Genomic DNA, 27,938 nt, shown 5'->3' with positions numbered 1-27,938 from the left:
ACTTAAAACGAGGGTCAGTTTAAGAGAAACACTTCTGCCTTCAACATGAAGTTATTTATAATAAACGCGGTTTTTATCTGCACAATTCTAAGTATTTCTGAGGCTGCTAGTGTAAGATCATTAGGATGTAATCCTGACTACGAAACAGAGTACCTAGATGAGGTAAGAAATATTATAATCAAATAATTAAATAACACTTAATAGCAAAATTGTGGAACAAGCAGATCAACATTTAATAATTTACTGTATTCTTCTCATTTTTCATCATCCTTATCTTTTCTCTTTTTAGATCGCTGTTCTTTAGTCTTTTGTCAAATTTCTGTCCATCATGTCTTCTTCACCTAAATCGTTTTCTCTCAAATCCCCTGCCACTGTCTTATTCCATTGCTAGATTCAATTGGCTCAGTGAGTTCTTTTACTTTTACTTTTATTGTGTTGTTCTCTCTCAAGTCCCCTGCCAGTGTTTTATACCATTACCAGTTTCAATTGTTTCAGTTAGTTCTTTTACTTTTAGTTTTATTGTGTTGTTCTGGTAGAAGTTTTAGATTGTTTTGATTATTTCTAGATATCAGTATCCCTATTACGTAAGTGTGTATCTTCTTCTTCTTGTGCCACTCCTATCGGAGATTGGAAATCATCAAGGCTACCCTGACTTTGTTTACAGCTGACCTAAAAAGTTCATTAGTGGTGCAGCCAAACCACTCTCTCAAATTCCGCATCCACGACATTCTTCTACGGCCTGGATTCCGTTTTCTTTCTATTTTTCCTTGCATTATATTTTGAGGTAATGCGTATTTATGACATCTCATCAGGTGACCCAAATACTCGAGTCTTCTTCGTTTTATCGTTAACAAAATTTCTGGGTCTCTTCCTACCCTTCGTATTACTTCAAGATTTGTGATTCGTTCAACCCAACTTATCTTCAGCATTCGACGGTAGCACCACATCTCGAAACTCTCAATATTTTTTATGTTGTTCTGTTTGAGAGTCCAGGCCTCTACACCGTATAGTAGCGTGTTAAATACGTAGCCTCTTAGCATTCTTAATCGTAGAGGGATGCTTATATCTCTGTTGCAGAAGAATTTTCTCATCTTTATGAAGGTGGCCCTGGCAATTTCGATACGTCTTTTTATTTCATTGTTTTGGTCTCCAGTTTCGTTTATTAAAGTTCCAGAGTATTTATAGCATGATACTTTTTCAATTTGAATGCCGTTTATACTAATATGTGCTGGTTGTGTCATGATTTTACTGAAGACCATATACTTGGTTATTTTGATATTAATGCTTATGCCATAATTGTTGCAAGCAATATTTATGTTTGTAAGTAATCGTTGTAATTCTTCTACTGTTCTTGCAACTAGTACAGTGTCGTCTGCGTATCGAATATTATTTACAACCTCTCCATTGATTACGATTCCTTCATTTGCTTGCAAAAGGGCTTCCTGACAGATGCTTTCACTATATACATTAAATAGCAGTGGTGACAAAATGCATCCCTGCCTTACTACTCTACGTATTTCTATTGCTTTTGATATCTCGTTTTCTATTTTGATGTTAGCTTTCTGATTCCAATATAAGTTGAGAATTATTCGCAGATCTTTATTATCTATGTATTTTCTTTCAAGAATGTCTCTTAGCCAATCGTGGCGTACTCTGTCAAACACTTTTTCAAAATCGATAAAACATGCATGTACTTCTTGATTAACGTCTAGGCATCTTTGTGTAAGAACATTCAAACTGAAGAGAGCTTCTCGAGTACCTAGTCCTTTTCTGAACCCCATCTGTGTATTACTAATATCTGACTTTTGACAAACTCGTTTGTGGATGATTTTTAGAAATATCTTTAGTAGATGATTCATTAAAGATATTGTTCGATGTTCTGAACATTCTTTTGCATTGGATTTCTTTGGCAGTGTAACGAATGTAGACAGCAGCCACTCTTGAGGTATAATACAAGTATTGTATACTGTGTTAAATAAGTGCAATATTATACCTATTGATTCATCATTCAAGAGCTTTAGTAATTCAGTAGGAACCTCATCGGTTCCATTTGCCTTTCCAGTTTTGGAATTTCTAAGTGCCATTTCTACTTTACATTTTAGGATTTCAGGTCCCGTTTCACCATTTACCTTGTCAATGTTATTTCTGTTGTCCCCAAACAATTATTTTATGTATTCACTCCATCTATTAATTTTTTCTGTTAAGTCTATAATAATATTTCCGTCTTTGTCCTTAAGCAAACTTATTTGATGTCTTCTTTGGGTTCTACTTGTGACAGAAGCTACTAGAAGCTACTAGAAGTTTACTACTTGTGACAGAAGCTTCAGCAAAAGTTTGTGTTGCTGATAGCAGAGATGGTTTGATCAGAACCAAACTGGAATCACACCGAATTATGCCTTCTTTTAGGTCAAAAACAGATTATAAGTTGTAAGAACAGTTGTTTGTTTGTTTAATTAAATCATAAAATTTATTTTTAATGATTTAATGATTTTTTTTAAATATTAATGTAAATTACGTTGTGGCAGTTAAAATATTAAAAATAAAAACATGAATAATTAACAGGGTTTACCCCTTTTAAGTTTTAATAATTAACAACACTTGTTTCATTCTATGTCGGATATGCAAGTTGTAAAACTAGTAAAATTTTAAATTCAAAATTTTAGTGACCTTGTGGCAGTTCAAAACAGCAAAATATGAAAAAATTTATTTTTAAAAAAAAATTGTTTTCCTACTCCACATGTTTATTGGGATTGCAAAATCTGTAATTAAAATATTTTTGAATTTCGTATACAAATCGGCCTACCCTAATGTCTATAGGTTATGTAAGTTGTTCCTCTATTCTGACTTCCATTATAATATTTTGGTAGATGTTTTTAACAGTTGTTATGATGTTTTTATGATATTTGTATATATTTTAATGTTTTGTTTAATAACTTCAGCTCTCTGTTGTCCTCTTGGTACGATTTTGAGTAGAGGTGTTTTGCGCTAATCTCTTTCCCTAAAAAAGAACTCGAATCTTTCTTTCCCTATTAGCCCAGGGCCTCGATTTTTGACCCTTCGCTTCGTTATCGAACGTATTCGCTTCGTATCTGTTTAGTGTACGTAGCGATTACGTTCGATAACGAAGCGAAGGGTCAAAAATCGAGGCCCTGCGGGATTTTTCCCACAAGTGAAGGGCTTAGGACTGTATTATCTCAATATACCCGTGTGTCTATAGTCGAAGAAGTGAAGCTGAAAAAATTGCAAAACCTCGCAATTTTTTCGTCCAGCATCGATTTGTACAAAAATTTGGGATTAGGCTCATTTCACCCACAAGTTCATTTTCTATAGTAAGCCGTTGTACGCTTTTGGTTTTTTAAGGGTGAAAACTACCCCTAATTGTAAAAAATTATAAAATAACATTTTAAACTTAAATATTGTCAACATTTGGTTTCTATTAGTTACATAATGATTGTTTTATGCTTTAAGATATACTATCATAATATTTCAACCTTTAAAACCACCCTTGTTGGAGCTAATATATAAAAAATTTACTTATCCTAAAAGAATAATTTCGGCTTGCATCGATTTACTTAAAAATTTGGGATTAGGATCATCAAACCCTGTACTTCATATTCTATATCATGCTTAAGGGCGTTGATTATTTTTAGGGGTGTCAACTACCCCTTTTTTCAAAAATTATATAAAAACCTTGTAAATGTTAATATGGGTAAAATTTGGTTTTGATTGGTTAAATAATGATTGTTTTATACTGTAGGATATAATATCATAATATTTTAACCCTTAAAACCACCCTTAATAACATTACTTCTTCTTCTTTAAGTTCCATCTTCTATCGAAGGTTGGAAATCATCATGGCAATGCGGACCCTGTTGACTGTCGCTCTAAATAGCTCTGCACTACTGCATTCGAACCATTCCCGTAAGTTTTTAAGCCAGGATGTTCTTCGTCTTCCCACATTTCGCTTTCCTCGGATTTTGCCTTTCATAACAAGTTGTAATAATGAGTATTTTTGCCCTCTCATCACATGTCCCAAGTACTCAAGTTTAAATAACATTACTCAAGTAATAACATTACAGTTTTTATAAATAAATATTTTAATAGATCTATACAGAAAAAAAGTAGAATTAAAGAATTACAAAAACATTTATTTACACAAAAATACGAATTTACAAATGTGTAAAAATACAAATACAAATAGTTTTTTAGTCATGTTCCAGTATACGAACCGGTTCTGTGGTATTATACATACACTGAAAATTATCCATAAGGGGGCTCTCCGAATTTTTCGAAAAAAAAATTCGTTTTATAAACAGCTCTTTCATTTTTTGCGATAAAAAGTTTTTTCAAAAATGACCTTTTAGGATTTTTGAAGAGTTATAAGACTGTGTAAACTAAATTCCGTAAGATCCCTTAGTTTTTATTTAGGGTGGGTTTAAAGGGCTCGAATAAGGGAGTGCTTGCTCGTAAATAAAGGTTTTAAACAGCTATATCTCGCTAACTGTTCAATGTAATGAAAATCTATCTACAAAAGAATTTTAGTTATTGAAAAAGCTATAATTTAGTGGTTCTTCATTTTTTTCGTATCTCCAGTGTTTTTGGAGAAATTTTGAAGTAAAAGGTGAAAAATGGGAAAGTCCAAAAAATTAATTTTTCTTTAAACTCCAATTTTTCTAAAATTAGGCCTTTTAAATAGGTAAAACTTTTTGGTTGTATTGATAATACAAATATAAAAGGAACTACAGAAAGTTGAAAACCAATTTTTAATTAGGCGGGTAGTTAGGGGGTTGTTTTCACTGATTTTTTCATAGAGAAAAGCAGGTACCAACATTTTTTTGATCATAAGTTGCTTAATTTTTAGGCTAGAAACTTTTTATTATTATTTTTTGAAAGGCCTGATTGCATACTTGAAAAAAGTTTATTTAAGTTTTCCTCGAAAAATGCAAAGCTTTTCCGTTATGTTACTTTGAATATTTCAAATTATGGATCTGATTAAAAATGCTAACTTTAACATGCAGTTTCTCCGTTTGTATTGGTCGTAAAAATATTACAGAAAAATAATTTGCTTTGTGTTACGCAAATCTACAATTTTGATATATGCAGTTTTTTTGATTAAATGCATATTTTTCGAGGTATTCTCAAAAACCCTCTAAAAAAGTCGATGTTTTCATCGAAAAACTGTTACTTTCAAGCGCGAATAACTCGAAAAATATTAGTTTTACAAAGAAAATGTAAAAAACATTTTTTTCTTAGAATTACTTTTTACATCGATGTACATGGTTAAAATGTAATAAAAAATTCCCGCCCCGAGATGGGGTGGCAACCACCCCAAGGTTATAGCGTACAGCGGTATGATATAGAAAATGATCCTTGGACTATTCCTTACCTTCTGTGAAAATTTCAAATAAATCCATGCTGGACGAAAAAATTGCGAGCCAAAATGCTTCATTACCTCGACTACTAATAGCGTGTCGGTTACTATATGTAACATCAAGTCATTTTGACATAATATATACAATGTACAATATATGTAATATATACAATAATATGTACAATGTACTTTTAAACATTTCTTGTCATTGCATCCAAGAATAAATGCAAAATAAATACATTTTAAGTTTTGTTGTTGAAAAGTTCATATTGTACTTAAATAATTTGCTAACCTATGAATAAACTATAGGTTTATGTTCATACATAAATATTTTATGAGAAATAGTATTTTTGTTATAATCAATAGGCAATAGAAATATTTTTCATCCCATCTTACAAATTGTATAATATGAAAACAACTTGAAAAGTTAATAGTGTGTTCTTAATTATTGTTTCAGCACTCTCAGCATGCATCTCAAGGAGTAAAAGTAAGTGATATTTGGAAAGAAATCCTTTGTAAAAGGTATAAAATTTTTTTTATTAAAAATCCCTTAAAAGGGCTACATCACAACAAAACGTTTTCGATTTTTATAAAAAATCATCATCAGTGTTCGATAAACTGGATGCTAGCTGAGCCACAAAAGAAAAATATCTGGGTAAAAACCCTTTACATATAATATAGATGCCTTAAAAGTGCATACTTCGATAAAAAGGCCTGTGATGGTCACATGGCAAACAGGATAATGCCCTAAGGTAAGGTATACAGGTTTCCCAACACGTGGGATCCAAATTGAGTTGATCACATTTCAATGACTTAATGGCAACTTTTTATAAAAATCGAAAACGTTTTGTTGTGATGTAGCCCTTTTAAGGGATTTTAATAAAAAAAAAAAAATTTTATACCTTTTACAAAGGATTTCTTTCCAATTTTGTGATTGATGGTATACAGCCAACTACAGGAAAACCTTTTCTTTTCCTTGTGGATTAAGTGATATTTATTTTATTAACACCAATAAATTATCTAGCATTATTCTCTATTCTCAATATTCTCTTATATTTTTCGTCACCTCTTGTACTATTTTTATACCAGCGTAATACTTACTCAGTATCCAATATTTTGCGATCTACTTTTGAACTCCCCAGTTCAGCGTAAATTTTCCATTTTTCCATACGTTACAGATGTCCGTACCATTTCAATTGCTTTTCAGCTATGTTGTCCAGTATTATATTGTCAACCTACATCTTTCATTGACTTTAATTTCTTGATGGTCCAGTAAAAAACTGCTAAATCTGCTTCAATACACCATTGCAGTTCATACTTTCTTTTTCATATTCGTATAACAAACGCTTCTGACCAATATGCTACTACTGGCGGAATGAACAGATTTAGCCTGGTATGACTATATTCAGATATTTATTTATAGTATGATAAAATTGATCCAAATAATGGCATAACTCAGACATCCAAAGTGAAAGTTATCCTCCAACACCAAATTGTTCTATATGGTCCACATAATATTCAGAAAAAAGTCACACCATTTTGAGCGTCGGGTTTGGGGGGGAGAGGGGGAGAAATAGGTAAATTCGTAGTTTTTTAGGTTTTTCGTCAATATTTCTAAAACTATGCGGTTTAACATGAACCACCTTCTATACAAAATTGTTCTACATTAAATTTGAAATAAAAAATTTCCTATACATAATCCTTCTAAAATGAACGGTTCCAAAGTTACGGAGGTAGTATAATGTAATTGGTCCAAAAAACGCCTAACCCAGACATCCAAAATAAAAGTTTTCCTCCAACACCAAATTGTTCTATATGGTCCACATATTGTTCAGTAAAAAGTTACATCATTTTTAGCGTCCGGTTTGGGGGGAGGGGGAGATGGGAGAGAAGTCGGTAAATTAGTAGTTTTTTAGGTTTTTCATCAATAGTTCTAAAACTATGCTTTAGCCTAAACAATGTTCTATGCAAAGATGTTCTACATAAAATTTAAAACAAAAAAGGTCCTATACATAACTGTTATAAAATCAACGATTCCAGAGTTACGGAGGGTGAAAATTGGAAGTTTTTGATACTTTTTATATTATTTGGACAATTGATGATGATTTGGGTGGTGAGGTTGACGTTTCTTCAAGGGCTTATCACTAACATACCACATGCCACTAAAATAGCAAATTTTATTTACAAAAAAATTTCTTTTATCAGTTATAATATTATAAGTTGCCCAAAACATATAAAAAGTATCGAAAACCTCCACTTTTCACCCTCCGTAACTCTGGAACCGTTGATTTTACAACAATTATGTATTGGACCTTTTTTGTTTTGAATATTATGTAGAAAATTTGAGTATAGAACTTAAGTTAAGCTGAAGCATAGTTTTAGAAATATTGTCGAAAAACGTAAAACAACTACTAGTTTACCGACTTCTCCCCCATCTCCCCCCAAACCGGACGCTCAAATTGGTGTAACTTTTTACTGAACAATATGTGGACCATATAGAATAATTTTGTGTTGGAGGAAAACATTTACTTTGGGTGTCTGGGTTAGGCCTTTTTTGGACCAATTATAATATAGTATCTCCGTAACTTCGGAACCGTTCATTTTAGAAGGATTATGCATTGGGCCTTTTTTATTTCAAATTTTATGTAGAATATTTTCGTATAAAAGGTTGTTTATGCTAAACTGCATAATTTTAGAAATATTGACAAAAAACGTAAAAAACTACGAATTTACCTATTTCTCCCACCTCTCCCACCCAAACCCGAAGCTCAAAATGGTGTGACTTTTTTGTGAACACTATGTGGACCATAGAGAACAATTTAGTGTTGGAGGATAACTTTCCCTTTGGATGTCTGGGTTTGGGTCTAGTTATACTATTATACATAATACCCCAGGCTGTGGGTGAAAAAACGTGATATAACTCAGGAATTTTTGAAACCTATCAGGTGTTGTAAAGGACGATGCCAGGAATAACTTCTACTAAAATGTAACCAAAAATATTGTGCGCTTTTTTTATATTGCGATTGTCATTGGTTAAATTTTTCAATTTTTAAAGATTTTTAATTTTGCAGCTTAGGATATTGATTTTACAGAAAACCTTTTTAATAGAAAGTTACAGTAAATTAAAAAACCTACAATTTGAGCTATGGCAAGTTTAATTTCGTTTATTGATTATTGCAAAACAGCCTGCGAAAATTCCAAATTGGCCGTTTATTAAAATTGCATAATTTATTGTACAAATAATTTTTTTATATTTTATAAAGCTTTAAAATGAAGATCTTTCAATTCCAAACATAAAAAAAGTTGTAAAGCCAGATTAACGAATTTTTTGCTTAGATATTATAAATTGTTTTTCCCAAGAGGTCAAATGTCGAAGGCTATAACTTTTTGAAAAAAAATCGTAGAGAGTTGGTGAAACATCCAATCTCCTTCTAAAGAGTTATATTTTCATATTCTGCTGTAAATAAATGCGTAAAACATTTTTAAACCTCTAATTTTTAGGTTTGAAAATAAGGGGGCATTTTTCGTTATAATCATTTAGAGCTGAAGCGGCCCTGTACATCCTATGAGTTTTTAACTTACAGATTATTGTTGCTGAACACGAAACGAAGATTTATAAAAAAAAATAAAAATTTCTACGACCAACTGAAGCCGAGATAATTTTTGGGTTTAAAAATAAGGGGGCAAATATCGTTATAAACATTTAGAGCTGAAGCGGCCCTGCACATCCTATGAGTTTTTCACTTACAGACTAAAGTTGCTGAAAACTAAACGAAGATTTATGAAAAAACAAAAATTTTCTACAACCAACTGAAGCCGAGAAATTTTTTTTTCTTAAATCGTAGTGCCTTTATTTATAACAATTAAGAAATTATTTTACAGTCATTGACTAACGAAATACTTATATTGTCTTAAAATAAAAATTATTATAAAATATAATTACATTTAATTATTTAAAATTATTTTTAAAATCGGTGCTTTAATATTGTTATTGTAATATCGTTAAATTGTTTTCTGTCAAAATTTAATACAAATTTGTATTGTAGAAATTTTTTATTTTTTATAAATCTTCGTTTCGTCTTCAGCAACTTTAGTCTGTAAGTTAGAAACTTATAGGATGTACAGGGCCACTTCAACTCTAAATGTTTATAACGAATTTGCCCCCTTATTTTCAAACCCAAAAATTATCTCGGCTTCAGTTGTTCGTAGAAATTTTTTATTTTTTTATAAATCTTCGTTTCGTCTTCAGCAACAGTAATCTGTAAGTTAAAAACTCATGGGATGTACAAGGCCGCTTCAGCTCTAAATGTTTATAACGAAATTTGCCCCCTTATTTTCAAACCCAAAAATTAGAGGTCTAAAAATGTTTTACGCATTTATTTACATCAGAATATGAAAATATAACTCTTGAGAAGGAGATTGGATGTTTCACCAACTCTCTACGCTTTTTTTTCAAAAAGTTATAGCCTTCGACATTTGACCTCTTGGGATAAACAATTTATAATATCTAAGCAACAAATTCGTTAATCTGGCTTTACAACATTTTTTTATGTTTGGAATTGAAAGATCTTCATTCTAAAGCTTCAACAAATATAAAAAATGATCTGTACAATAAATAATGCAATTGTAAAAAACGGCCATTTTGGACTTTTCGCAGGCTGTTTTGCAATAACCAATAAACGAAATTAAGCTTACTGTAGCTCAAATTGTAGGTTTTTTAATTTACTACAACTTTCTATTAAAAAGTTTTTCTCTAAAGTCAATATCCTAAGCTGGAAAATTAAAAATCTTTAAAAATTTCAAATTTAACAAATGAAAATCGCAATATAAAAAAAGCGCACATTATTTTTGGTTACATTTTAGTAGAAGTTATTCCTGGCATCGTCCTTCACAACACCTGATAGGTTTCAAAAATTCCTGAATTATATCCTGAAATCGACCTATTTTTCACCCACAGCCTGGGGTATAATGAATGGATTGCCATTTTAAATAAATTGTAGAAATACAATTTAGACATACTCACCATCTGGTATTGAGCCAAAAGAAGGGCCGGTTTCGGACACTGCAATTTACTGAATACATAGCTTCAAAGAATACAGTAAAATACACATAGCTTCAAAAGTTGTGCATTACCTAAATGTATGCTTATTTTCATAGTTCATTTTCTTGTGAACAGACTTCGTAACGGATTTCGCTAAATTTTTGGTTATTTTAGGCTTTTCCTTTTTATTTACACAGTTGGGCAAATTTTTGGTCAAACTTTTTATTTGAACTTAAACCGAATGGATGAAATAAATGTTTTTCTCATGTTAAGTTTGAGACACCCTGTAGGGAGGACAAGATACAAGCGTGATTGTACATCAAACTCGTATTGTAGTCTTATGTTTTGTAAACATTTTGTTTTTCGAATGTCTCTGATATCTTTAGAAACAAATAAAATATACGGTTCTATTATCTAACATGACGTGTGTTAATTGAAACAAAACAAATTAAAAACAAAATAAAACCGTTAGCAAAACTTTAAAAACAGAAAGGCACATAACGTTAACAATTCTGGTCTACACCTTAAGAGTTATTTATCGACCAAATGAGCGGTATACACAGTGCAACATAAAACAGAAAAAATTGTTTACTGGAGGCTCTATGGGCGGAGGTAAATTCATCACCAACGTGTAAAAACATATAATCCGACAGGTACTTTCCTCACCAAATTTAAGGGTTCCTATTAGTTCGGTAGGTATTTTCCTCACCAACTCACTCAGGTAATAAAATAAAAATATATATTTAATTTAGGAATGTATATTATGAAAGCATCCGAAATCCGAATACAAGACATTAATTTCCTTACATTATAATAATAATTTATAATATAGATAATATTATGCAAGACGTATTAAATTATTATTTAATATTTACTATAAGACAGACAATTTAAAAAATTCATTCTAGTCATTTGATTAGACCGATATCTTATTAATAAATTTTCTACATTTTTCAATTTCAGTTTAGCTTGTTTATCTTTGATATGTTTTGCAATATGCAAACTTTAAATTTTAAGATACGTATCTACCTGAAATTCTTTAATTTTTTCAAAGAAAATATAATATATGGATGGATGCGTATTACAAAACGATAAATTAAAATGCGAATGAAAAGATTCGCAAGCATTCGTAATACGAATAACACAAGAATTTGTATCTGTCCACAAATATGAGGAGAATATGGCAGTTTCGTCTATATAAGTTTCAACTAAGTAATCAACATATCTATCTTAAATTTCATTTTCTGGTTTGCATGACATTAAATCAAACACAAAACAAGCTGATACGTCTTCTGATTTTATATGTAAGGCCAAAAGTATGTCTGAGCCACTTGCCTCCTACAGAATAATTTTTATATTCTGATTCAGGAGACCAAAACATTTCTATACCAATCTTGGTGTAGGGAAATTTACAACCATGTATTTCAGTGTTCGGACACATTTCAATGATTGCATTATGTATAGCCTTTTCACAATCTTCAAAAATTTTACTAGCATTAAACTCAATTTTGAGAGCTTTAAAAATTTCTGATTTTAACAAATAAAAAATATTGTAAATTTCTGTTTTTTTTTTTTGTTTGGCAATAAACAGTATAATAAAGAAATATAATGCCCATTAATTAGCCCATGAATAGTGAATAATTGAAAATATTATGTGGTACAGTAAGAAAATGTACTATCCATATACAGTCGAACCCGCTTATTAGAATAGCCTTCGTGCCAAGCAAAAATATTCCTATAACCGGGATATTCTAATAACCGATCAGTGGTGGCTAGCAGAAATATATGTACGGAATATACGTCGTAATAGTACAACACACTTTGTAGAGGTACATACTGTATGTACATGTATATAGTATGTATGTACATGTACATAGTATGTATTTACATGTACATACATACGTTATGTACATATATTATGTATATGGTTCTATTTCTTTTTATGTCAATAATACAGTACCTAGTGTAACTATTACTTATTTTATTACAACACCAAACTACATTATCTGTCCATGCATACCTACACAAATAAGTATGAAATGTATGCAATATGTAGATATACGTATACATATATATTTTCTTATTAACATATATCCAACAGACTTACTTTTTTTCTGGAAAAATAATCGGTAATCTGAGACTATTTGTTTTGTTACATAAGATATTAGCGTTGATTGAAATATTAATATGGGTCCAATACCTCAATCAACGATATTAGTCACTTGTTGCTCTAAAATTATAATAAATAAAAAATTGACATTGGTTTTACCCTCCAGAAATTTCAGCGGTTATTATATTACAAGGGGTTATTTATGACTTCCAACTGTTAAAAATCTAAACAGACAACGACGTGGCGGTGAGTGAGCAATAAGAATGTTTACACAATTGAAAAATTAGGTACCTACTTTACGATCGGTAAATGTTTGGCGGAAGGTAGAATTGGTACCCATAATAAAGTAAGTAATAAAATATGATCGACAGGTCCTATAAAACCAGAAAACATAAAAATTTGTGGGAAATTGTACCTAAAAAGTTTTTGGTAACTTAGGATTATTAGATAAAGCGGGATTCTTTTACTAAAACGTATCACTATAAACGGTTAAATTTATTAAGGAGTAAATGGAAATGTTCCGGGATCTCAAAATTCTATTCCTTAAACCGGGATATTCCTATAAGCGGTACTCTAATAAGCGGGTTCGACTGTAATAAAATTCAATGTGGCTAAAAGTCTTATATTTGTTTCACAACTAAATACAATTATCCTACTTTTGACACAGTTTATAAAGAGAAAATTTTCCCTCTTGGTCTTGGTTATTTTTTGAGCACACCTCTTCACAAATTCTTGAACCTCATCAATATTGGAAGTAAGTCGATCAGGCATCATTTTTCGTCGATAATTATATATTTTTTCTTATGTAACTGACAACAATCGTAGTAATTGTTTCAGACAAATTAGCTGCAAGCGCTTGGCCTATAATTTTTGCTGGTTTTTCAATAATATTCTCTTTGGCTTTACGTTTACAATAGTTAGAAATAATTTTTCGATCTAACTTCTGGCAATCTGGTTCATGATTATGTTGTAGGCTACTTCTAGATATTGTAAAACTTGCACCAATAGTAAAAAATTTAAGTATTTTCGATGAGAAATAAGCCACAATTTTACCAAAAAATAAATCTATTAACGTTTCGACGCCCAAGTAATAAATAAAAGCCCATTTATTTATTACTAAATAAACATTTTTGTTTATTTAGTATTAATTTGTATTTTGACAACGACACCCGACTAATTATAAAAATGCCACAAGGAAATAGCTTCAGAACAACAGTAAAAAATTTCGCACTACAAGTTTTTTTATCCTCCAGAACACTTCTGCACTTTTTAAAACTTTCACTTTATACAAAATAAAATTTTCAAATACCAATACCGCGTAAAGTTTACCGCAATCACTTTCTATTAAACATGCCATTTTTGTCAAAATTCCCACTGTGACTAAAAATAATATAATATAATTAATTAATTGTTATAGGTGTTACTACCTACTGTAATTTAAAAGTAGATAAATAATTCAATTGAATGCCTTTTAGTAAAATCTACCTGAAATAACTGAAATAACCATTTCGGTCTTGGTGAGGAAAATACCTGTCGGATTATGACATACCCTTCTAAACATCACAAAAGATTATTTTGGTGAGGAAATTACACCCGCCGGGCTCTATGGTGGTTTGGGGTGGAATTTCCTTGAGAGTACGTATGGATTTTTAAGAGTAAAACCATCTAGTTTCGTTGTTATTAAGGACATCAGAGAAACTAAAAAAAGAAAAGGTTCACAAAATATAACACTAAAATATAATTTCGATTTATATCCACTTTTTTAGCATTTCCTCCCTACAGAGTGTCTCAAACTTTTGTTTCGGTTAAAACATATCTTAAAGAATAAAACCGTCTATTTTCTTTGTTTCTAAAGATATCAGGAACTTCCAAAAAACAAAACACTACACTACAATAGGATTTCTATGAATACTAAAATTACATTTCTATAAAACTCGCGCTTCGACCTCCCTACCTCGTCTCAAACTTAACATAAGTTTTTCCACCCGGTATAAGTACAAAAAAGAAGATTGAGTAAACCTTTGCAAAATTGCATAAATAGTAAAGAAACATTTAAAATAATAAAAAAAATTAACGGAATCCGTTAACTTGTTGATGAAAAAATCAACTATGAAAATGAGCACAATTTGAGGTGGTGCATAAAATTTGAAACTATACTAAATTTACAATCAAGATGCAGTAGAAATAACAAACCAAGACACGTTAAATGATACTAGGAGCACTCCCGAATCATAATTTACAATGTATAAACTGTGGAAATTATGAATTAGGATTTACAATATACTATGTATACAGGGTGTCCAGAAACTCTACCGACAAACGAAGACAGAAGATTCCTCAGATAATTTTAAGATAATTTAACCCAATTCACCTAGTCCGAAAATGCTTCCTAAGGGAGCTAGAGCTCTTTGAAGATGGCGTCATGTAATTAGTTTTTCTTAAATACCTCCAGAACGCTTCTATTTAGAAAAACGAAAATTGGTATACATATTTACTTTCCAGAAATGAATCGATTCCATCCATTGCGAATTTCTAGTACAACTCATAGGCGCCCGTTTTGGGTAGGGCAACGGTTATTTTATCGCCTAACTTTTTTGTCTTTAATTTTTAAGAATTTTTGACTCTGAATTATTTAATTGTGAGTTATTCTAGTACTAAAAGGTACTCTTAGTTTAAGTCGATAGGATACACCGTTTGCTAGAAAAATCGATTTGAAAATTTTTCGTTCCTTGAATTAAAAAAAAAAGATACAAAAAAAACTATTGAGAAAGATGAAAACTAGTACATTTATTTATATTCCAGATATTAATCGATTTCATTAATGGCAAATTTCTAGTACCGGTCATAGGCGTCCGTTTTGGGTAGGTCAACAGTTATTTTATAGCATACATTTATTGTCTTTAATTTTTAAGTATTTTTGACACTAGATTATTCAATTATGAGATATTCGAGTACTAAAAGTTACTCTTGCTTTAACTTGGTAAAATACATCGTTTTTTTTAATTTTTTTTAACTTTTTTTTTTCAAATTCCCAAAACTAAAAACTTTCAAATCGATTTTTCTAGAAAACGGTGTATCCTATCGACTTAAAGTAAGAGTAGCTTTTAGTACTAGAATACCTCACGATTTTATAATCCAGTATCAAAAATGCTTAAAAGTTGAAGACAACAAAGTTATGCGATAAAATAACCGTTGCCCTACCCAAAACGTACGCCTATGACCGGTACTAGAAATTCGCAATGGATGTAATCGATTCATTTCAGGAAAGTAAATATGTGTACCAATTTTCGTTTTTCTAAATAGAAGCGTTCTGGAGGTATTTAAGAAAAACTAATTACATGGCGCCATCTTCAAAGAGCTCTAGCTCCCTTAGGTGGTCCCATTTTCGGACTAGGTGAATTGGGTTAAATTGTCATAAAATTATCTGAGGAATCTCCTGTCTTCGTTTGTCGGTAGAGATTCTGGACACCCTGTATATATTGTAAATTATGATTTGGGAGTGCTCCTAGTATCATTTAACGTGTCTTTGTTTGTTTATTTCTACTGCATCTTGAATGTAAATTTATTATATATGTTTAGATACATATTGCTCAGTGGTAAGAGCGCCTAACCTTTGGATCGAAAGTTCCGAATGGTAGTGAGTTCGGATCCCAGCAGGGTCAGGAATATTTTCATTTATTATAAATTAATAAATGAAAATAGTTTCTGTCCTTGTGGGATCGGTTCCTACTCACCGGAAGGATCGCAGACGTTCGGATTCAATTAGCGTCTCTTTGCAAAGTAACAAGACACTTACTCACTCAACACACACACTAAATAAATCGTCATAATAAATAATCGGAATAAATCGTCATCTGAGACTGATAGCCTCACCCATAAAATGTTTTCTGCTCTACCTGATTGCACTTTAAACCATCTTACTACCTTAATAAACAGGTCATTCGAAACTGGAGTTTTTCCAAGCTGCCTTAACACAGCGATAATTATTCCTATACACAAAGGAGGCGATAAACATCTTGCTTCGAATTATCGCCCTATTGCACTCCTGCCCAGGTTGTCGAAGATAATTGAAAGTCTGGTAAAAAAAAAGAATCTTATCTTTTCTGTTGAAATACAAATTGCTTACTCCACATTAATTTGGATTCCTGAGTGACAAATGCACGAATGATGCTATGTTCTTCCTTTTCGATCATGTTTACTCCAGTCTAAACAACCATCACTCTACAGCAACAATTTTCTGTGATTTCTCTAAAGCATTCGATTGTGTAAACCATAACATCTTGACTGACAAATTACAGCACTATGGATTTAGGGGAAAGGCTCTTAAATGGCTTAAATCATATCTTAATAAAAGAAGTCAGTTTGTAAGGGTTGACACGAAGACGTCTTCCTGCATGCCATTAGAATGTGGGGTACCTCAGGGTTGAGTTCTAGGCCCTATATTGTTTCTGATATACATAAATGATATCTCTAGTCTGAACATTAAAGGTAAAATATGTCTCTTTGCAGATGATACTAGTATTACTTGGAGTAACAAGGATATTATGGATCTTCGCAATACCATAGCTACAGACCTAATCACCATTAAATCGTGATGCGATTCGAATCTCCTGTTATTTAACGTTTCTAAAACCAAAGTCCTACCTTACAACAGTATGATGCAACCTTTAGTACATAATAACAACAGTCTAGAAGTAAAATTAAGTTCTGCTTGTTTTGCGCTAAGATCAGTTGCTACGGAAATGAATTTGTCAACATCTAGGACCATTTATTATGTGCTTTTTGAGTCTCATCTTCCATTCTGGGGTACGTGTTTTGCGACTCAATTTGAGCGTATTTTTAAACTACAAAAGAGAGCTTTTCGTTACTCCCTAAGACTCAATAGCAGAGTTTATTGCCAAGAATTCTTTAAAAAATTTAAAATATTAACTCTTCCTTCTTTGTTTGTTTTTGAATCCGTTTGTTTAACCGCAAACATGCATCAGAAGGTCCAGAGAGACCCACTCACAACTCTCCCCTTAGAAACGTGGAGCATAATCTTTATCTGCCAACCCCACGGTCTGAGCTGGTTAAGTGCTCTATACTATACAATTCGAGAAAAATGCACAATCACCTGCCATCTAACATCAAATCTATTACAGCATTTCCCGCTTTTCGCAAGGCCTTGAAAGCTTATTTGCTAGAGAGAGCTTTTTATACAGTGAATGACTTTTTTGTAAACGATTTGAATTCAGCAAATTGACTTTCAGGATTATTACTTTCGAGTAATTTTGTACATATTTGCAGCGACATAGAACTTTTGATTTACTTTCCCTTTCCCTTTTCCTTGTTCGCCTTCTTTTTGCTCTGACGTTGTATACATATTGTTTGCAAAATTTTTAATTTTTTAATGTGTACTTAATAACTGTAAAATTATATTAAGTAGTATAACTCACGCCATTTACTTGGTGTCTGTTTCTGTTTTGGTTTTGTCTGTAGTTTTTTATTATTTTTTGTTTTTTATTGTATTTTTTTATTATGTATAAGCTTTGTCCACAAATTGGTAAAATTTTATGAAAATAAAGCATACCTTACTTACTTACTTACTTACTTACTTACTTACTACACATTACACCTGAGTTAGTGATAAATTATACAATTACGTGGCTAAAGGTTCTAGTACTAAACCAAGGCCAGAATAAAAAAAAAAAAAGAAAAAAAAAGATACATATTAAACGACCATTTACGCTATGGTACTGTCTAATGCTTTCAGCATCATTACACATCGAAAAGTGGGATGTATCTGGAGGAGATGGTTGGGAAGCAAACTACTATTTTTAAATTTAAGAAAAATTATTTTATGTGAAATGTTTGTCTAACTCTAAGGGAGGTTCTTTTTATAAATTTATTTTTATTTATTTTAAAGGTATATCTTAAAAAGACACGTATGTGTTATAGATATGTTTGTGTTACAATAAATAACACTCTAATAGGTATGGTGTATTCCACGAATATACGACTGTTTTGGATTATCGCGAAAACGAATATTTTAGTGTGCAACATAAGAAGTCCGAAAGTATTTTGCTACAATAATTACTCCAATAAACAACAATATATTTTGCAATTTACTTTCATTCTTCATATTTTGCACAGTAAAATATTCTTTGTCGCGATAATCCAAGAGAGTTTTATATTCGTGGAATGGGGAATACCATTGTCATAATGATAGGTGTTACTCGCTGTTAACTCATGAAATAATTTATGAGTCCCAGCTAGACATTTTATTGTACAACAAATAATAAAAAAAAATTATTTTTTCAGTTGCCAGTCAAATATGTGCCTGCCAAAGAGGTAATTCTACTTAAAATATTTTTAAAGTTTTCCACAAATTTTACTATTATATTATATTTTTTTCATATCTTATGCTAGAGAAATAAATAACACTAAATTAATATATTGAAAATTTGAGACAATATTTGAAAAATTCCAGTAATCTAAGCTTTAATACTGAAGAAATAATACAAAATGTAATTAGAAAATCTTGGGACAAAAATATTATACCTAATCTGTTTTTTATTTAAGTATTCGCGCCATGAACCTCAAGGCACCAAAGGGGTATCACACCATGAACTACAAGGCATTAAAGCGGTAAGTAAATAAACCTTTTCCAGATAGTAAAGATTTGATCAAGTTTTGTGACAAAATCCGGCATATCTGTTATTATAGGAAATTAAAACACAGTTATTTACCGAAACGGTAGGTGAATATAAACCTACACCACTGACCTAGGTGTATCTTCACTAGTGTAGGTCTTAAAATAAACATCTTTAAAACAAAATTCATAACAAACCTAGTACCTAGTGAAAATATCAATATTGGAGACAACGAAGTAGAGCTAGTGAAAAAATACATATACCTTGGACACGAAATAAACATCACAATAGACAACCAAACATGCGAAATACGAAGAAAAATAAACCTATCTTGGGTAGCATATGGAAAACTCAAAGACATCTTTTAAAACGATATAACAATTTCTTTAAAATATAAAGCATTTGACCAATGTGTGTTGCCTGTGATCTGTGATTACCTACGGTGCCGAAACTTTGACATTGACAGCTACAACTTCTAAAACGCCTCAAATAGCTTAGAGGAAAATGGAAAAGTGCTGATGGTGAAATGTTTTATTTTGCGAAAAATCGCTGTTATGTAATTCCTCAAGTTCTTTGTTTATAACAATCTTATCGACATCCGTATCAACTGTTACCCAAAAATTTGTGTTCTACGGGTCAAAATACATAAAAAACTTGGGTAAGTCCACCTGAATAAAGAAGGCGGTTGTACCTCTCACCCACCCTGGCGACAGGACTAATATGTTTATTTTAAATTGAATTCATTTCAAGATAGGTCATTCAATTGAAAACTGTAGATGCACCTAGATTATTTTGGTGTAAAATATAAGTTGTCACAACTCTCACAAATAAACTGGTCATCGTCTTTGGTTGCTCCAGCATACTTTTCGTGAGCCCATTTTCGACAACTCTTGACACTATATCCACCCATCAGACGGATAGGAATTTAAAAATTCCCTAACGCAATAAATTAGCATCATCTTCTGATTCACTGGAGTTTTGTTTTTTTCTTACGAGTGTTTTGTTTCTTTTTTAAATTTGAGGAGCCTTTCTTTTTAATACCATATAAATTCTTTTCACTTCTCTTCCTCTTGAGATTCATTTTTCGTTTCTTTTTCTTGAGCTTCCATTTCTAGAGATTCTTTAAATGGCATAGATGTTAATTTTTCTGCCGTTTGGTCGGCAGTTGTACAGTGTAATTATGATTTGTATACAGAAGTGTACAAAACAAAGAACTAATAAATAAAATCATTTCTGTGTCGTTTCAGCATCCAGTTAAGTATGTTTCAGGAATAAAATTGGTGAGTATATAAGTAGGAATCCCTTTAACTTTAAGTTAGCTCCCAGTACAACAACAATAATTTTTCAACTACTGATTTAAGCCACTGACTAAGCTACTAATTACTGATTTTCCATTTTCATAGGATTTGTAATTTTCCTGAAAATCATGATAAACCGTTTTTTAATTTTAAAAACTTACCCATTTCTATTTCCTGACCACATAGGTATCGCACGTAAATTATTTTTTCCTTATTTTGTTGTTATATATTTTACAATTCTTCATTTTACAATAGGTCCTATCTTGTTACTATTTTTTTGTTTCACTTTTTACCATTATTTTCGGCCGCTGTTTTACATGCATTCTTCTCTGAATATTCGGAAAGTCAAATGAATATTTGTTTGGCTATTTGCTTCTCTCAAATTTATTTTATTAAGAGCACACAGTAGCGATCAACAGATACCAACAAACGCGGTCCAAGATTGCGAAATTTCTGCGAACTTTCAGAAGTGAGGCAATAGTGCGTCGGTAATTCGACACTGACACTACTGGCAGTGACGTATATACTATCAAAAACAATAATTTTTATACACATATGCACGAAATGTTGCCAAGTCAGTGACGTTCGATTTCTTGTTATAAAAAAATCGATTTTTACTAGTTCCAATGTGACACAAAATCTAGGCGCGGGATAATAAAGTTTATTTGAAGAAAGTGTATTTTTTTGTCTTTCTTAATGGCGGTACAGACTCCTTTTTTCAATATTTTATTTAGTTAAAGAGTAATTTCCACATACTAACATATTTCTGAAATTGGGCTGTGTACCGCCATTCTTTATTATATTACGAATAAGTGTGCCAAATATCTCGACAAAATATTCAAAATTAAAGCCGCAATCTTGGAACGTGCTTGTTGCTACGTGTTGATCGCTACTGTTTGCTCTTAAATACATTGCAAATCAGTATCATCATTTCTGTATCATAAATATATTTATTTCAGCGTAAACGCAGACATGAAGAAGACGGACTCAAGGTAATTAATATTCTTTATTTATAAGTAAAAAACAATTTTCTCAAATTAATGTCTTCTAATATAACAAAATTTATTGAAAAAATTGATGATACTTGTTTAATACTAACAAATTTTTTTAATTTATGAAAGCAATAAGTTAAAGATTTGGTAAATTAGTTATTTAGTCTAGTATTACGACATATATTTTGTTTCTACGAGCGTGCAAAAAAGTCTACTTTTCCGCACTCGTTTTTGTTTAGAAAGTTATACTTTTCCGCATTATTTTTTCGCACTGAATTTACATACATATTGTGCTTTTAATGCCCAAATGCTTTGCATGTCTTAGTTCAAAGATAACGTATAACTTAAAATTACTAAATATTATTTAAGTTTAATATAAAGTCAACTTTTTAAAAACTTTATTATTATAAATAAATAATATCAGTAAATAGCTTAAAAGAAGAAGTGTGTTTAGCTTATTTTATTAGTCTATCCAAAATCTGCAAACCAAATACTTTGTGGTCACGCTATTCCATGCCCAAGGCAGTATTAAAAATTTAATTGTTAAAAATTTAAAATATTAAAACCTGTATTGATATACACTACTCATTACTGCATAACAGGTATTTAGGCACCGCATTGACTTTAGTTTGGGATTATTATAACTTATTAGCGTTATTTTTTAATTCAATTAATTGATTAAAGATTTGGTCATTTTATAAACGCTCGTAGAAAAAATATTGTTCCTAACTCTTGCGGAAAGTCTCATTGCCGCACTCGACTGCTTGCCGAACTCCGCTTCGCGTCGTTCGGCAAACTGCAATTGCTTGCGGAAAAATATGACTTTTTGCACTAGTTAGGAAAATACGTATAATAATAAATAATAAATTCATTTAGATTTATTTTGAATACGAGTAAACATAAAAATAAAAAAAAGAAACAATAAATTGCAGATATAAAACATCAATCACTGTGAAAATTTCTTTCACTAAAATTCACTCACAAAATTAGCACACTCCACATATTTTAATACAGATCGAAATATAGCAAGTGTTTTGAAGACCAGTAGTTATCCACGAATACTTTAGGTTATTTTTTTAATTGGTACACTTTGAAATCATTTATGATTACTATAAAAAATTGAAAATATGAAAATAAGAAATATACAAGATTAGTTTGCAATCTGTCACATAAGATTAATAATTATGTTATTACTGGTTTTATATTGCTTAAAAATGAGTTCTAATATTACGTAATAGGGGAGTGCATTAGATTTTCACTTCGAAAAAAAAAACAAGATAGAACTTTTTGCAATTTCATTAAGAAATGTTTAATAAACAACATATCAAAAAGTTCTACTCGAGAAGTCGGTGTTTTATTTTTTATTAAACAAATGAGCTGCGAAATTAGATATTTTTTAAATAACTCCGAAAATCTAAATTGTAGAAAAAAACTGACTTGGCCGTTGAAAAATTCAGAAAACTTTACCAAAAAACCCTCTATAAAGATTTTTCTAAAATTAAATCTGTAGGTTCTATAATTTTTTATTTATAACTCCAAAGTCACTCTAAAGTAAAATTCATATTTTTTACATACCTCGTATAAAATTGCAAAAGTTTGTTATCTGTTAGCTGTATTTTAGATTTTAGACCAGGTACAGCATTTTATGAAGAATAACTTTTTTTCGTAAAATTGATAATAAACTAGTTATCACAATTGTAATAAAATGGCGATGGGTATCCGTAATTTGAGAAAAAATTGAAAAAAAAATTTTTCCGTTAGAATGATGTAATTGTATATTAAAACATAGTTTTAATTAAAAACAACTTTTCATAATAGCATTTTTTCATATTCTGGAATATGGAGGTACTTTACTCTTTACGAAATTTATATTTTTGACATACTCGTATAAAATTGATAAGATTTGATATATGATTGTTAAGTTTAAAGTTTTTGACTATCCAGAGCATTTTATGAAGAATAACTTTTTTTCGTAAAATTGATAATAAAAAAGTTTTGCATGTGGTTCCTAGCTACGCAGACATACTGTATAAGAGCTTATGTATAAGAATTTTTAAATTGTAATGCCATATTCGGATTCAGCATAATCAAAACCAAAATAGATATATATTTGATCAAAGGAAAATGATGAATTCAACGATATTTTTAAAATTATTTATACAAAATAATTGTTATTGTTTAAACAATTAATAAACAATTAGCGGTCAAATCTGCGAGTAGATCTTTTTACTTTAACTTGTATATAAACTAACAAAAAAAGTTTTAGAAAAATATAAGCTTGTTTTAATTTTTCCGAAAAAATGCATATTTTCTTTCTAATTGCACTCCCCTATAAATAGTAGACAAAAATGGCGGTTAAATATAAATATGTCAAACAATTCCAACTCTACTTTTCACATTCATTTAAAAGATGATTTTCAAATATTTGAATAAAGCTTTTGTTATTAAAGCTTAAATATTTTATTCATATTTTATTTATTTGACTTTACAAGTTACTTCCTCCTGTCAAATCAGATCAATATTTAAATCTATTGATGTTGACATAGTAACTTTTAAACAGGCGCGTTTTTGAAAGTTGAATTTAAACACGCTGAGGAGTACAAGCAAAATTAGGTACTTACCAATAAAAAAATATATTTAGTGTTAGGCAATGTCACTACATATAAGTTTTATACAAACCAGAGCACAAATAAATCAATATTTATCGTTTTAGCATTCAGCCAGGTATAATTCAGAAATAAACTTGGTGAGTACTTATATAGGTAAATAGGCTATATTTTACCTTTAAATCAGCTTGAATAAAATAGGCTGTCGGTTTTCTGATAAAGTTTAACCACAATAATTTTGTCTATTAGGCCTTTAAAAGTACTGAAAGATGAAATCAAAGAGAGTAAAATGTGACGAAACCGTGACGTTTCCTAGGGCATTTTTCTAGGAGAATTAAATTTTCCCTTCTAAAGAAAATTTCATGTGCTGCAATGATTTTCTACATTATGCCATTTTACGAACCCATAGAGAGTATTGCTTCTATTTTTAAAAATTTTCGCATTTCTCGCTAAAAGTTTTACCTTGGAAAAGTTGGGAAAAATATAGCAAAATAGATTTTCTAAAAAACGCAACTTGATTCAACTGTAATTTTTTTTCTATTTGGTTATCTCATATATGACATTTTCAACAAAAAAGAATAAGGGATAAAAGCGTGGTTAATCTTCATACTGAAATCCGCCGGTCTAAAATACCAACATTATTTTTCGACACAGTCGGAAGAATATTTGGTTTACAATTTGCTTTTCTCAAATCTACCTTATCAAATTAATTTTACAATTAAATATCATTTTTCTACAATCACTTGATAAAGAAGACTTTTTCGCTTGTCAATTGCAACGAAAAGTTGACGTTTACAGAGTACCGACACTTTATCGCTCTAGCGCGTAAAGTTTTATTTTACGCGCGTTGTCCGTAGCAACCGTACAACCATACCATACAAACACATTGAACATTTAAACAACGACATAATGATATAAAATAGTTACAATAAAGGTACTGCTTCAAAACTAGTTTCATTTTATTAAGTGATTGTAGAAAAAATGTTGTATGTATCACAAGCGCAAAGTGACATTATTGGTTTCGAGTAATTACCTCAAGCAATAATATCACTTTTAGCTCTTAATACATAAATAACTATTATATCGTATATTTTTTAGCGCAAAGGAATACATGAGGAAGCCGCGGAAAAGGTAATTAACTTTCTTTAATTAATGAATCAAAAACAGCTTCAAAATTATTAATGTTTAGGAATAAAAAAATATTGAATAATGTAATGACGTTTCTTAAGACGCGAGGCGATTTATTTTAGCTATTTTTCGCTAAAGTAAAGCTCAATTGATACATTTGTTTTTATTTTCTGAGTTTTTGTAGTTCATTGTTTACTTATGTTTTATGGGATGGGTATCTTCTTTGTTGACACCTTCGTCTTAGTTTACTTCTTTCTAAGAATTTAATATCTCTTATGTTTTTTGGGTAATTTTTCCTGTTATTTGAGTTAGGGTGATTGGTGCAGTCTTCCATTCTGTTTCTTCTGTGTGAGACTTTCCGTAGATTGCTATTCTGTGATTTTCATTTTCTCCAACCTAATTTTTGATTGGGATTTTGCTATTTTTGGCAATTTTCACACGTATTATCGATAGTTTTTATTATAATAATATATGTTATGAGTATTTTAAAGATATGAAAATTGGTGTGCAGAAAGACGACAAAAATAAAAAGGGGATGGTTTGAAAATTATGATCCTATTGTTTATATCTTTGCCGTAAATTCCGGTCAAATTTGACCGGTTGTATCTCAGGAACTACTCATCATAATTAAACGTTTTTTCTTTTAAAAGAAGCATCCTGCCGCTGTTTTTCGAATACCGTTTTTATAATTTAATTTAGTTTATTATTTCCCGAGATATTCTATTTGTTTTTAAGCCAAAAAAATTCTTAATAATTTTAAAATATTCCTGAGGCCGCCTAAATAGTCCAATTTTAATTCCGTAAAGTACATTAGATAGGTATAGTGTCTTTTTATGAAAAAATTATAGTTATTCTTATGCATCGTAATTATTGTCGTTATTATAGTGACCGTAAATTTTTAATTAACAATTCAATTGTTGCTAAACTACTCGTTCAATTTCCATCGGCTTCTGGAATTATAATCTATACGAAAATGCTTTTACATTACCAAGCTATTTAATTATTGATTAACAATTACTTATCTAAAAGTTTAGTTGAAAATTAAAGATTTTGTTGGAAGAACCCGCTTTTTCCGGGGAAAGTTTTCATCGAAGTAAATCGGAAAAAACAACGTCTCTATGCAGAATTTAATTGTGGTGAATTTTTATTTGAGTGTTTTTGGTGTAAAGTTAAAATCTTTGGAGTTATAGAGCAAAAATTGAAAAAAACACGATTTTCGGGCGCCATTTTGTTTATAAAAAAAATAGCACACTATCTGTGGACTTTGCATACCTATATTATTAATATATACAATCATAATATTCGATTCCAGCAATAAAATTGCTGGTAAAAAACTTTTCCCAAAAATGGCCTATTCTCCGATAATCAGCCCAGACTATAAAGAAAGTCTAATATGACAAAAAATTTGTTCTAGCGCAAGAAAAGATTTGGTGGATCTTGGAGTATCGGTCGATCTGGAGTAAGTATTTATGCTTGCTAATTTTAGGCTAGACCAAGATTTTAATTCCAACCCTAATTTTTTTTATCTTACGGTACTTTTGGAATATATAGGTTTAACATTTAATTTTGTTTTTAGCGCCGGTACTAAAACTGCTCAAAATATTTTTACGTTGGATCAGAAACGTGGATGATGTTTGTAAAACAAAATGTGTCGAATACAAGATTGTTATACTAATAGAAATAAACTGGTTTAATATTATTTTTGTGTTTTTACTAACTGTGTATATAGGTTTAAAATACTTTTTCTACAACCGTGTTAAGAATTCAATTTTTAGCACTCTATTATAGGAGCGTTAAAAATGCTATTTAAGGCACTAGTGCTTAAAAATTTTAAGGCACTGCTGTTAAAAGTGAACAGTGGAAAGTGGCAAGTGAAAAGTGAAAAGTGGCAAGCCACCAAAAAAATATAAAAAACAAAAAAAAATACTTGAGCATTAAGCCATTGGACCGAGCCCAGTGGGGCTTGGTACAATGACTTGGGGCCAAAGCAAGCAATTTTTAGTTCGCGGATAAGTAATTAGAAGATAAAGGCATAGAGCGCTTCACGCTGGCCTAGTTTTGAATTCGATTAGGGCACCATATTGGAATCTTATTACCCAGGATTCCATTGTGAAAAGCATTTGGCTACGATAGTTTTGCCCCTATCGCGCATCAGCGTGCTATAGGGGGGAAAGGGATGGCCTGGAGCATTGGAGCGAGGTGGGGTGATCCCTGTTTTTACTCGGGTTAAAACACCTGGCCCCAATAAATTGTTACACCCGAATGTACTTTTTCGATAGGGTGGACACCTCTCATAGGTCGGGTTAAATCAAATTGCTTGCTTGCTTGCTTACAACTGGATTAAGGGTGCCCAAGGTCAGATGGAGTGGAATTATTCACGGAAGGTCAATGTTCAACTGTAGATTCTAAGCAACTAATGATGATAATAATAATATATTCAAGAAATGCCAAAAGAATTTACTCCTTTACTCCTACTTCCAAATTCTCAAATGTTACGTAACCAATAAATAGGATCAGGAAAACAATGAATAGTCTTCTTAGTGAGACAAAAACTTCTTAAAACTGAAAGAAACCAGTGGCACTAATGGAATATTCTGTTTTTTTTTTAAATCAACTTACAATCCTCATTTATCGATAAAACGTTTGAACAGCTAAGCATAACTAAAAATATCTACATGATAATTGAATTCGGAAGAACCTTTTTATCCTTTGGGTCCACTGAGCGCGAAAGGGTCGATTAGCAATTACGAAGGCCATCCT

The 27,938-nt window shown here is 30.9% G+C and overlaps 1 protein-coding gene across 5 annotated transcripts; it reads left to right on the top strand.

Annotated features, from left to right (window-relative positions):
• On the top strand, window positions 1-26,877 carry LOC126884969 (uncharacterized). Of its 5 annotated transcripts, XM_050651350.1 has the most exons (10): window positions 2-162; window positions 5,829-5,858; window positions 18,823-18,852; window positions 19,084-19,149; window positions 20,402-20,434; window positions 21,412-21,444; window positions 24,158-24,190; window positions 25,149-25,181; window positions 26,593-26,637; window positions 26,755-26,877. In XM_050651350.1, the coding sequence occupies exons 1-10, from the start codon at window positions 46-48 to the stop codon at window positions 26,764-26,766; spliced, it is 432 nt and encodes a 143-aa protein (XP_050507307.1). In that variant the 5' UTR covers window positions 2-45; the 3' UTR covers window positions 26,767-26,877. The 5 variants fall into 5 exon arrangements, with proteins under 5 accessions (XP_050507309.1, XP_050507308.1, XP_050507311.1 ...); XM_050651352.1 differs by lacking the exon at window positions 5,829-5,858 and having other exon boundaries at window positions 1-162; XM_050651351.1 differs by lacking the exon at window positions 18,823-18,852 and having other exon boundaries at window positions 1-162.
• The last annotated feature ends 1,061 nt before the right edge of the window (window positions 26,878-27,938 follow it).

The sequence above is a fragment of the Diabrotica virgifera genome, chromosome 5 (assembly GCF_917563875.1).
Source record: "Diabrotica virgifera virgifera chromosome 5, PGI_DIABVI_V3a".
NCBI lineage: Eukaryota > Metazoa > Arthropoda > Insecta > Coleoptera > Chrysomelidae > Diabrotica > Diabrotica virgifera.
Note: the sequence above shows the minus strand (reverse complement) of the source record. Positions and strands in the feature narration are given on the sequence as shown.

Excerpts from the sequence above, each read along its gene's own strand:
- LOC126884969 (XM_050651350.1), top strand. The coding sequence starts at position 46 with ATGAAGTTATTTATAATAAACGCGGTTTTTATCTGCACAATTCTAAGT. Across the intron at positions 5,859-18,822 it reads ATGCATCTCAAGGAGTAAAA|TTGCCAGTCAAATATGTGCC; the intron begins GTAAGTGATATT and ends TTATTTTTTCAG. Across the intron at positions 19,150-20,401 it reads AACTACAAGGCATTAAAGCG|CATCCAGTTAAGTATGTTTC; the intron begins GTAAGTAAATAA and ends GTGTCGTTTCAG.